Source organism: Cetorhinus maximus, chromosome 20 (genome assembly GCF_964194155.1).
Source record: "Cetorhinus maximus chromosome 20, sCetMax3.hap1.1, whole genome shotgun sequence".
Lineage (NCBI taxonomy): Eukaryota > Metazoa > Chordata > Chondrichthyes > Lamniformes > Cetorhinidae > Cetorhinus > Cetorhinus maximus.
In genome coordinates, this window is record NC_135898.1 from 12,631,610 (window position 1) to 12,644,734 (window position 13,125).

The 13,125-nt window shown below is 42.7% G+C and overlaps 1 protein-coding gene across 2 annotated transcripts in view; it reads right to left on the minus strand.

Annotated features, from left to right (window-relative positions):
- Nucleotides 1-877: 877 nt before the first annotated feature.
- LOC144694849 (serine/threonine-protein phosphatase 2A 55 kDa regulatory subunit B alpha isoform) overlaps nucleotides 878-13,125 on the minus strand; it is a 74,808-nt gene continuing 62,560 nt past the window's right edge. For both annotated transcript variants that reach the window (XM_078565493.1, XM_078565492.1), the window contains exons 8-10: nucleotides 12,679-12,848; nucleotides 9,438-9,529; nucleotides 878-1,997 (exon numbers count right to left, since the gene is read on the minus strand). In XM_078565493.1, the coding sequence (XP_078421619.1) occupies nucleotides 1,718-1,997; nucleotides 9,438-9,529; nucleotides 12,679-12,848 (542 nt within the window). In that variant the 3' untranslated portion in view covers nucleotides 878-1,717. The remainder of the gene's footprint in view (nucleotides 1,998-9,437; nucleotides 9,530-12,678; nucleotides 12,849-13,125) is intronic.

A 13,125-nucleotide genomic window follows, 5' to 3' on the forward strand; every position in this document is an offset into this window, starting at 1 on the left:
TGATGCCCTCTGTGGTCATATGACCTGTAAACACTCAATTGGTTGAGGTCCTGATGGGAAATCTGCAACAGTGGTGTTGAACTGCACCAGTGTTTTGAAAGAACATTACAACTTCATGTGTATGACGCAGAAACACTCCACACACTGCTCAAGTCAAAGTTAAGTTTCAGTCACAGTTGAAAAATCCTACATTTTGGAACTGAAAACATTTTGGGCCTGCAAGGCAATAGTTATATTCTCTTGACTGTGCTGTATCTTTTGCAATTCTTGTTCTTCTCAAATTCAGTGAACTGGTTCATTTAATAGTCTAACTCTGGCTCTTTTAATCAACTTGTTTTGCAAGAGGAGAATTTTGTTTTAACTACAACAGAAGAGAAATGATCCAAGCACAGCAACATTAGGGGCACAGTTTTGATTGTCCTTTTCAATAGGTAGTACTTACAATATTTTCCAATGTTGCTCACCTTTTGAGACAGGGAAAGAACATGCCCAGTTTTACAACAGCAGTGAAGTCAATCACTGAATGAAAGCAGTTCCATATCAGATCTGATGGAAGCTGGAAAGATCAACCAGAACATACAGAATATTGATGAACCAAGTATGGTCGTACAGTGCATTGGACTTTGGACAGGAAGGTGACAGAAAAGGTGCTAATGGAGGTTCTCGCCTCTATCCACACATAAGGTTCCCATTCTCAATCTTGTCGGCACGGTTGTCCTGAAGCATTTCTTCAGTCAAAAATAAACTCACTTTTCTACAATTGTAGTTCATGGCCAAGGATCCTAGCTTCTAACCACCCCACCAACACGAGAGCTTCATGAACTAAAAAGGGCAAAAAAGAGTAAAACATAGATGGACTTGATCAAGTCCACTGGTGTCCCGTTGAAAACGCAGAAGTTTATTAACACCGAGTAAAAAATACTTAGATTAAGATTCCATTACATCAAACATCAGTAAAACTTACCGGTGTTAGACACACACTCTTTAATGCATTCATTTAAAATAAAAGTACATGGGGTTTAACAGTTTACACTTAATTTCAAAAAAGAAAAAGCACCAAATAAAGGAGCTATTTTTTTTATGACTTTTATTCAGTAGGTTTCTCTTGTGCCAGAAATGGCAAGGGCAGCAATATTACAGTCGGTTGTTAAAACATGTGTGCAACAAAAACCACCTGACCCACTGACCCGACTCTGACCTGGTCATGTCCTTTATGCTCCAACAGGGTCAGAAGGAGGTATCTGTGAGGTCAGAGGAGGAATGTTACAAGCGTTAACAACAAGCTGTATGTTGATAAAAAGAGGAAGGGGTGGAGGGGGAAGGGAACATTACAGTAATGAGGGTACACAGTAAAACATTGCCATATCATGACTGAAGGACTTCTTCCTCAAGACCTCACCACAATGGAAGGCGAAGGAGTGGATTAAATGAACGTCTGATGCAGTAAAATGCTAATGTAGTGGCCCATAATTTGTAATGAAGAGACAGCCTCCCTCCCCGCCAAATGACTAGCGACCGTGGACTGCAATTTTTGGTGGGGTGGGGGACAGGAGCAAAAAGAACTCTCTGTTATAACGTGACTGGTGTGCGTTATAAATGGCACTGATTCGAGAGAGGAGGTGGGGAGGGGACCAGAATGGGCCTCTCTCTTACAAGATATAAAGGCTACGCTATCTTAACTAGGCAGGAATCAGATTCTTTCTTCACTGCACTGGTTTTAATTCACTTTGTCCTGGAATATATACAGATTGTTGGTTGTGGCTACAGCAATGATATTCTCCTTAGGATGCCAGGCTGTGTGCAGGATCTTCTTGTTGAAGTCCAGACTGTCAACACTAATCTCATCCTTCTTCCTCTTGCCCCCTGAACACACCCTGCGCGGTTTCAGGATGGCCCGGGGTTTGCTGTTCTCCCTTGAGGCCTCTAGCGTAATGTCCCGTTTTGTGTTTCTGTCGAACATTCTGAAGAAATTGTTGTACGACCCAGTCATGACAACACTGAAAGGATTGAAACATACAGGCATTAGCAATTTAACAGACATTTTAATAACCCCAATAAATGGGATGCTGCTGCAACCTGAAATATTTGCTTGACACATTTCATACAATATTGTTAACACTCCACTGGGAGATTTCAGCCTTCCAACTTCATCCAATTTTCTTAACACCCACACATAATGGGTAGGTTCCTTTGAAACAAATTATTTTTCATCAACTTCTCCAAGATGGGGATTACTTGTTGGGTTCCATCACTCAACAGGCATTGGCCGTGCTCACCCAAATGGCCTGTCACCCAATTTAAGCAACATCAACTATTGTCCATTTTGCTGTCTTGAGTTAGGCTGCTGCCACAATGAGGCCACAAGCACAGTTTCAACCACGCTTCTCACATTATCGTCAACAGAGAAGTCTTTTCAAATTTAGATGCTACATTTTCAGTAAAAGCAGAATCTAACTGCTTTTGAACACTGGATTCAAATGAGGGGGAAACAGTGCGTCTGCTGTAGATTTAGAGTACAGGCACTAATGGACTACAAAAAATATGGGGATAAAGTAAATACACGGTCAAACTGTGCAACAAACTTCTTGTCTAACATTTAGCTCAGCCATTAAAATGATACCCATCACCAGTACTTCACCAGAGTGCGACACAGCTCCATGTGCTCTGCCCAAGCAACCTGGATGGACCTATTTCTGGACATATGGATCAAGTGGCCTGATTAAAATTTCACATGGCCACCATCACCTGCAAGTGACACTACCAAACCTCCCACACCCATTATTATCAAGAGATCAAGCCAATACCACCCCCATTATGGCAAGTTTGGGACATAATTTAGGGAGCTAGTGGGAAATTACAAGTAGGACCTCAAAAGTAATCATCTCCGGATTACTCCCAGTACCACATGCAAGCGAGTACAAAAAAAAAGGAGAAAGCAGATGAATGTGTGGCTGGAGAGATGGTGAAGGAGGGAGGTCTTTAGATTCCTAGGATATTGGGACCAGTTCTGGGGAGATGGGAACTGTACAGGCCAGACAGGTTGCACCTAAACACTGCCATGACTAAGTTTCTTGCAGGACGATTTGTTAGTGCTATTGGGGAAGGTTTAACTAACTTGGAAGGGCTGTGGCAACAGGAGGAATAATCAGAGAAGAATACTAAGGTACACAGAATGCTGGGAGAGATAAATAACACTGGAGTAGAAAATACCAAGTTATGAGGTGGGGTGAGGCTAAGAGAATTAATGTGTATGTGAACATATCATGTGTAGTTCGTAAGACTGGGGAGTTACAGGCAGAGACTGACATGTTTAAATATGATATTGCAGCTATAACAGAGAACTGGTTCAAAGAAGGGCTGGACTGTGTGTTAAATATTCCTGCTACAAGGTGTTCAGCAAAGATAGGAAAGGAAGAAAAGGTGGAAGAGCGGTGGCATTGATTCAGGAGAGCATTGTGGTGCTCGAGAGTGTGGATGGCCCAGAGGGGTCAAGGACAGAATCTACTGGCTAGAACTAAGGAACAAAATGGTGCAATTACATTACTCGGTCTAGTCTATAGGCCACCGGCTTGTGAAAGGGATGTAGTGCAACTAATTTGCAAGAAAATTATGGAGAGGTGCAAGAATTATAGAGTATATAACAGGGAACTTCAATTATCAGAATATAGTCTGAGAAAGTAGTTGTGTAAAAGGCAGAGAAAGTTTCTAAGTGTGTTCACAAAGATTTTCTACAGCAATATGTTTCCAGTCCAATGATAGGGGAGGCACTGCTGGGCCTGGTTCTTGGGAATGAAGTGGGCCAAGTGAATCAAGTGTCAGCAGAACAGTGAAGGGACAGTGATCATTGTATCATAAGGTTTAAGTTGGCTATGGACAAAAGACAAATAATAATTAAGTGGGGAAAAGCCAACTTCAAATGGGCTAAGAACGGACCTTGGCCGAATAAATTGGAATCAAAAGTTGGCAGGTAAAACGATAGCTGAACAATGGGCTACCTTCAATGAGGAGCTAGTTCAGGCATAGTCAAGGTACATTTCCTCGAAAGGAAAAGCTGTCAAACAACTCCACATCTCCTTTTGGATAAAGAGGAAAAAGTGTCCTTATGACAGGTGTTAGGTAGAGCCGACAATTAAGAACCAGGCTCAAGATAGAAGGTTCAAAGGGGAGGTGAAGAAGCAAAGAGAGAGAATGAAAAGAGACTGGCAGCTAACATAAAAGGGAACCCCAAAGTCTTCTAAAGGCATACAAATAGTCAAAGGGTGGTAAGAGGAGTAGTAGGGCTGACAAGGACTGAAAAGGGGATTTATGCATGGAGGCAGGGGTAATAGTGGAGTTAATAAATTAATGCGTTGCATCAAGAGAAAAGATGTTACTCAAGCTACAATGCAAGAGGAGGTAATTAATACACTACAAGGATTTAAAATTGATAAGGGGGAGATACAAGGTAGGCTGTTCAGAGCACCAGGACCGGACAAAATGCATCCATGGATACTGAGATAAGTGAAAGTGGAAATTGTGGTGGCAGTGTCCATACTTTCCAGTCTTCCTTAGATTCAGGGGTGGTTGCAGAAAACGGAAGAGTTGCAAATAATACATCCTTGTTGAAAAAAGGGTTTAAAGATATGCTCAGCAATTACAGACCAGCCAGTTTAACTTCAGTGTAGAAACAAGAAATTAGAGCAAAATTGTCATACAGACAAATGCAGGTTAACTAAGGCAGGCCAGCACAGATTTCTTAATGGAAAATTGTGTTTAATTAACTTGAGTTATTTGACGATGTATCTGAGAGGTTTGGTGAGGGCAATGCTGTTGATATGGTGTACATGGATTCCAGAAGGCATTTGACACAGTGCCACACAACAGACTCTGAGCAAAGTTAAAGCTCATGGAATGCAAGGGAAAGTAGCAACATGGATATGAAATTGGCTGAGTGACAGGAAACAGTCATCGTTAATAGATGTTTTTTGGGCTGGAGAAAGTTCATCATGGAGTTCCCCAGGAGTCAATGTCAGAAACATTGCCCTTCCTGGTATATATTTATGACCTAGACTTTGGTGGACAGGGTGCAATTTCAAGTCATTTACAAAGTCAAGTTTGCTGCCAAGTTTTGTATCATTCGCATTGTGAAATGTAGAGAATTTCAAAAAGACATAGACAAGTTGGTAGAATAGGTGGACAAATGGCAGATGATGTTCAATATGGAGAAATGTGAAGTGAATCATTTTGGTAAGAAGAACATGGAGACACAATATAAAATAAAGGGCTCAACTCTAAAGGGGGCGCAGGAGCATAAGGACCTGGACATCTATGTGCAGAAATTATTGAAGTTAGCAGAACAGTCAGAGTGCAGTTAATAAAGCATACAGTATCCTAGGCTTAAATAATAGCGGCATAGAGTACAAGAGCAAGAAGGTTATGTTGAACTTGTATATGACACCAGTTCAGCCTCAGCTGGAGTATTGCATTCGGTTCTGGGTCCTGCACTTTTTGAAAGATGTGAAGGCATTGGAGAGGGTCCAGAAAAGATTCACAAGAATGAAGTTCCTCACCTCTGGAACCAGTTATGAAGACAGATTGGAGAAATTGGGATTTCTTTCCTCAGAGAAAGGCGAGGAGATTTGATAGAGGAATTCAAAATCATGAGGGATCTGGACTGAGTAGATAGAGAGAAACTGTTCCCACTCATGAAAGGATCGACAATGAGGGGGTACAGATTTCAAGTAATTGGCAAAGCGGAAAAACTTTTTCACATAGCAAATGGTTGGGGTCTGGAATGCACTGCCTGAGTGTGGTGGACATCACCTTGGAGAGGCGGTGATGTCGTGAGATGTCATTGGACTAGTAATCTAGAAGCCAAGCTAATTTATCGCCCACCACGGCACCTGGTGGAATTTAACTTCAATAAATCTGGAATTAAAAGCTAGTCTAATGATGACCATGAAACCACTGTCATGAAAACACACCTGATTCACTCATGCCCTTTTGGGAAGAAAATCTGCCGTCCTTACCTGATCTGGCCTACATGTCACTGCAGACCCACAGCAATGTAGTTGATTCTGCATGCCCTCAGAAATGGCACAGCAAGCCACTCAGGTGTATCAAATCACAACAAAGTCAAAGTGGAATAAAAGCCTGGCATTGACCTCATGAAACACTCATGGCACACCCAGCCGTGTTGACCCTGCAAATCTCACTAACATCTGGGAGCTTGTGCCAAAACTGGGGGAGCTGTCTCCAGGCTAGTCCAGCAATAGTCTGACATAACCACACTCCTGGAATTGTACCTTACAAACAATGTCCCAGACACAACCATCACCATCCCTGACCCACTGACAGGGCACAGTCACAAGAGGTGGCAGCACAGTGGTATGCATTTGGGAGAGTGTTGCTCTGGCAGTCCTCAACATCGACTCCAGACCTCAAGAAGTCCCAAAGCATCAGATTAAACAGGGGCATGGAAACCTCCTGCTGGTTACCACCGACCGTCAGTCGGTGAATCAGTACTTCAGTACTCCTCCATGTTGAACGCCACTTAGAGAAAGTACTGAGCATGGCAAGGCACAGAATGTACTATGGGTGGGGTCTTCAATGTCCATCATCAAGAGTGGCTTGGAAGCACCACTCATGGCTGAGCTATTTGAGTCCTCAAGGACAAAGCTGCTAGACTGGGTCTGCAGCAGGTGGTGAAGGAACCAACAAGAGAAAAACCTACATGACCTCTTCCTCAACAATCTATCGCTAATAAATGCATCTGTCCACGACAGTGTTGGTAGGAGTGATTACCGCACATTCCTTATGGAGGCCAAATCCCAATTTCACATTGAGGATACCTTCCATCGTTGTGTAGCACGGCCACCATGCTAAATGGGCTAGATAATTAATAGATCTGGCAACTCAAAACTGGGTATCCATGAGCTGCTGTAGGCCAATGCAGCAGCAGGATTGTACTCAAACGCAATCTGTAACCACATGGCCCAGCACAGCCCCCACTCTACCATTACCATCAAGCCAGGGGATCACCCCTGGTTCAATGAAAACTGCAGGAGGGTATATAAGGAGCAGGACCAGCCATACCGAAAAATGAGGCATTAACTTGGTTAAGCTACAACAGAGTACTACTTGCATGCCAAACAGTGGAAGTAGCATGCAGCAGACAGAGCCAAGTGATCCCACAATCAACAGATCATATCTAAGCTCTGCAGTCCTGCCACAACACGTCTTAATAGTGGTGGACAATGAAACAACTCACTGGAGAAGTCATCTCCACAATTATCCCCATCCTCAATGATGGGGAGCCCAGCACATCACTGCAAACGACAAGGCTGGAGCATGTGCAGCCATCTTCAGCCATAAGTGCCAAGTGGATGATGCATCTTGCCCTCCTCTGGAGTTCCCCAGCATCACAGATGTCCGTCTTCAGCCAATTTGATTCACTTCACATGTTATCAATGAACGGCTGAAGGCAATGGATACTGCAAAGGCTATAGGCCCAGACAACATTCCAGCACTCGTCCTTAAGACTTGTGCTCTAGAACTAGCCACCTCCCTAACCAAGCTGTTCTAGTACAGCTACAACACTGGAATCTACTCAACCATGTGGAAAATTGCTCAGTTATGTCCTATCCACAAAAAACAGGACAAGTGCAATCCGGCCAATACCACTCCATCAGTCTCCTCTCAATCATCAGCCAAGTGATGGAAAATAGCATCAACAGTGCTATCAAGTGGCACTTAGTGAGCACCTCCTGCTCAGTTTGGGTTCCGCCAGAGCTCCTGACCTCATTGCAGCTTTGGCGAGAGTGACTGACCCTGACATCAATGTGACATTTGACAGAGTACGGAATCAAGCAGCTCTAGCAAAATTGAAGTCAATGGAAATCGGGGCAAACTGTCCTCTGGTTTGGAGTCATGCTGAGCATACAGGAGGATGGTTGCATTTGTTGGAGGTCAATCATTTCATGATCCAGGACATTGATCCAGGAGTTCCTCAGGGTAGTGTCCCAGGTCCAACCCTTATCAATAATCTTCCCTACATCATAAGGTTAGAAGAGGGGATGTTCACTGATGATTGCACCAAGTTTGGCACCATTCACAATGACTCGGGTACTGAAGCAGTCGATGGCCATATGCAGCAAGACATGTACATGATTCAGGTTTGGGCTAATAAGTGGCAAGTAACATTCATGCCCAAACAAATGCCAGACAATGACCATCTCCAGCAAGAGAATCTAACCATCTTCCCATGACATTAAATGGCATTACCACTGCCGAATCCCACGTTATCAACATCCTGGGGTTACCACTGACCAGAAAGTGGACTGGACCAGCCATGTAAATACTGTGGCTAAAAGAGATCAGAGGCTGGGAATTCTAAGGTGATTAAGTCACCTCCTGACCACCCAAAGCCTGCCCACCAGCTACAAGGCAAAAGTCAGGTGTGTGATGGAATACTCTCCACTTGCCTGGTGAGTGCAGCTTCAACACCACCCAAGAAGCTCCAGCGCATCCAGGACCAAGCAGCCCACTTAATCAGCACCCCACCCACAAACAAACATTCACTCCCTCCATAACTGACGCACAGCAGAAGTAGTGTACACCATCTGCAAGATACACTGCACCACTCACCAATACTCCTTCAAACCCGCGACCTCCACCATCTAGAAGGACAACGGCAGTAGATGCATGGAAATACCACCTGCAAGTTCCTCTGCAAGACACACACCATTCTGACTTGAAACTATATGAAACTGTTGCTGGGTCAAAATTCTCTTCCCAATAACACTGTGGATGTTCTGACAACACATGGATTGCAGCAATCCAAGAAGGCAGTATACCACCACCTTCTCAAGGGCAATTAAAGATCGACAATAAATGCTAGGCTAGCCAGTGATGCCCACATCCCACGAACAAATGGTCAAAAAAAAAACTCCACACACACCAGCAATCAGGCCAGTCACCACTGGAGAAATTTTGCTGCAGCTTAAGACACTAGAACCAGCTTAAACCACTGATCATACCAAGATCACCCTACTCATTGAGGGACAAGTTTACAGAGTTCAAAGCTCCACTCAGCCAAGCTGGCTGATGAGCAATGCTCAGGAGAACAGCAGATCTGGCAAGCTCAAGTGCTGGCTTACGTCTGCCAAGAAGCCTTAAGTTGATTTCAACTTATCATTGTCAGATGTGTCATCCAGGAGCCAATTTAAGCTTAAAAAGGCAAATTCTGACCTAGTATCATTGCAAACACAAGTATATCACCAAAGTGCATCGCCTAAATTGGTGCTGAGCACTAGTTCAAATTGTACCTGTAACGCATGCATACAGAAATTATCTGTCCCATGATACCATATAGAGGCCACACAGAATGAGCAGCAATAAAGACAGAACCAGAAGGAAATTAACAGTTGAAGATCTTATTGTAGAAGAATCAGCTGTACCTATCACAACCATTCCAACAACATTCGAACTTGTCAAAAATACAGTCATTTTCATATAGCGAGCAGAGTTTGCTTCGGAGGTATTCGTGCACCTGTAAGGAAAAAAAAAGTGTATCAGAGCCAACACAAACTGTATTCAGTGAACAGCAAACTGCAATCCTGCAGAAGGTACAACAAGGACACAATTATTTCTCTGAACATCTGGATTGCCATTTAAATCCTCAAACACATAAATAACATTAAGTAAAACTGACACAGCCAGGCATGTAATTTAGAAAGATCATCTGGATTTTCTTTTAGTGAGATGGATGAGAGAGTGGGAGGTATGAACAGAAACAGCACTACAGTTCTTTTCACAAGCCTTTCTCCACCTTGTCTTCCATTGTAACACTTCATTGCAGGTTGTCCAAAAGCAAATTAACAAGTTTGTTCTTCAGATTATAGCTGGAAACTGCTCTCTAATCGTAAGTGTCAAGCGCAACTTCCAAATTATCCAATGATCCTCTACAATTAAGTGTTCCTCTGATTAAAGTTCCTGCTTCTTTCATCACTAGCAAATGCATGCATTGTGGCAGTACCTTCACCACACAGAGCTGATGCAGCCTAAGTGGCAGCTCATCACTGCATTCTTAAGTGAAATTGGGGATAGGCAATAAAGGCTTGCCTTGCCTGTGATGCCCAAAATAAATACAGAAACAAAATCCTTTCAGTGTCACCTTTGTAGTCTAATACGGTGCTTCCCATGACCTGAGCTCAAACAAAAATCTTTCATCAAACACTTGGAGCCAAGCACATAAGAAAAAGCAGTGAGCTGCAGTACAGACACACTAATAAGCATGTAAAGGGTGCAACCCATGCACCAAACTTTAACAAACTCAAACTAAAATTCAGATTCAGGGCTGGCACAAACACTTAAGTTTTATTTTTGAAGCTCTGCAAAAGGCTCCAGCGACTCACCGTGACTACAGGTCCCAAGCAGAACATTACTGCCTAAATCAGTTACTATCAGTTTTATTTATCTAACACTGTCTACCACCATTAAGCTCGTGTTCATACATTTTCTTTACGTGTAGGATAGGTAAACACGCATCGAGGGGTCAGCTCGGTTCAGTTGGTGCCACTCTCATCTGAGCCAGAAACTTGTGTGTGCTCACCCCACTCCAAGAATCAGCAAATAATTTAGGAGGGCACTCCAGTGCAATATTGAGGGAAGGCTGCAATGTTAAAAATGCCATTGGTTGGACATTAACCAAAGACCCACTTATTTGTTCCAAAGATTCAAAGGGTATGTATGACCCCAGGACACGAGGCAATAGTTTGAAAGATTCCTCTCTCGACCGATATAATACTTAAATAGAATACAAGGCGATAAAAGTCATGTTTCAGCCACACAAACTTCTGGTTAGACCACACATCAGTTCTGAGAGCAAGTCTGGGCACTGGACCTTAGGAAGCATATAATGGCCTTCGAGGAAGTTCAGCATAGATTCACTGGAAAATACGAGGAGAGATTCCTCAAACCATATGTATATTTGTGAGAATTAATTGATAAATTATTTGATCCAACTATTCAAGATATTAAGGGGAAGAGGCAAGGTAAATTGGGACAAACTGTTCTGCTGGTTGGGGAGCCTGGTCTATAACTAAGTACCAGGCCTTTCAGGAGTCAAATTAGGAAACACTACTACACACAAAGGGTGGTAGGAGTTTGCAAGTCTCTTCCAAAACTGGCAGTTGATGCAAAGCGAACTGTAAAATCTGAGATTGTCAGAACTTTATTGTTCAAAGGTATTCAGGAGTATGGTGCTAAGGCAGGTAAGTGGAGCTAGGTCACAAATCAGCCATCATCTCATTTAATGGGAGAATAAGGTTGAGGGGTTAAATGGCCATTGTTTCTATGTTCCTGTGATAGGATTAACCAATTAACATCTTTCATCTTGCAACTGTTTCTATGATCATGCTACTTACAAAATTGCCACACTCAGGTATCCAACAGGGATCATAAACAATTATTCTATGTGAAATGCAGAGATGTCTAAAAGCACCTGACCGTTCAAAGTTTTCTTGTTCCATTACTGAGCTATCATCCAAAAAGGTAAGTACAATATCCCACACCCACATGTTAATCATACGTGCGAGTGCAAATGAAGAAACACAGTTGAGCAGCCAAACTGAATTCTCACCATTGAGTACACCTTGTGGAGTGAGTTACTATTAGTTCCTTTTTGCAGCAGATGTTAATATTGGGGTGAAAGGGATCAAAGAGTATGGGGAGAAAGCGGGAGCAGGCTATTGAGTTGGATGATCAACCATGATCATAATGAATGGCGGAGCAGGCTCGATGGGCCGAATGGCCTACTCCTGCTCCTAGTTTCTATGTTTCTATGGATAACTCAACTATTTAAATCAAAAGGAAGCTGACACACAAAAAGACACAATGCAATGAGAGGAAAGGCTATACTCTGATTTCAGTTACTTTAGCAGCTCGGACAATTCTTCTGCAAATGGGTTTACTTAACAAAGTACCCAGCATGTGTCATTAGCTGGAAATTTTATTTGGTGAGTATACACAGGCAGAAAAATGTCACGCTGCTTCAGTGGGTGCTTTTCTTAAGACACACTGTTAAGGAAGTGTAGACAGGGCTTTACTCTGTATCTAACTTGTGCTGCACCTGACATGGCAAATGTTCGACACCATCACTGGGCGCATGATGTGCCATGTCCCTCACCTTGATGACCACAAACCAGAAGAAACAGACAGACTTTTCACGACCATTGGACATCTCAAAGCGCTTTACAACCAATTAAGTACTTTTTCAAGTTTTTGAAGTTATGGTTGTAATTGTAGGAAACATAGCAGCCAATACGTCCTCAGCAAACTCACACAACAATAATAACCAGATAATCTCTACTTTTATGATGTTGATTAAGGCATAAATAATGGCTACGATATCAAGGATAACTCTCTTGCTCTTCTTCAAACTAGTACCATCATCCCAAGCAGGCAAATGAGACCTCAGTTTAACATGTCCAACAACGCAGCACTCCCTTAGTACTGTGCTACAGTGTCAGCTTTGAATTTTTACAGTCAAGCCCTGGAGTGGGACTTGAACCTGGAACCTTGCGATTTAGAAACAAGCATGCTACCAACTGAGCCATGGCTGACAAAATGCACTTAAGTGAGCAATATCACCAGCTCTCAGAAACAACAAAGAACAGAAAATGGCAGGAGCCTGCATACCTGGTATGTCTCCACAGGTCTGCTTTCCATATTTAAGTCCCAGATTTTGACAGATAAGTAATCTCGTGTCATCATGTAGCGACCACTGTGACTGAATTTGACATCTGATATTGAAGAAATGATTTCTGAGAAAAAGGACCTGTTACTGGGATCTTCAGGTTCTTCAAACACTGTAGAAGAAAATGTAAAGTTGGGACAGTCAACACCCAGATAATTAGCTCCCCCCATTCTTCTTATTGTTCCATTTGTCCATGGCAAATTACCCGTAACCCTGATTGTACAATATATTCAACATCATTTATTCAGCAGAATTATATTCAAGTCATACTCGTCAGCTTCAGCACTGGAAAGCAACATCTTTACAAGTAACGGCAGTCCAAGTTTGACAAAACAAATGATCATTGAAATATTCTTCCTTTGACAATATACTTAAGGCTCAAAGCCACA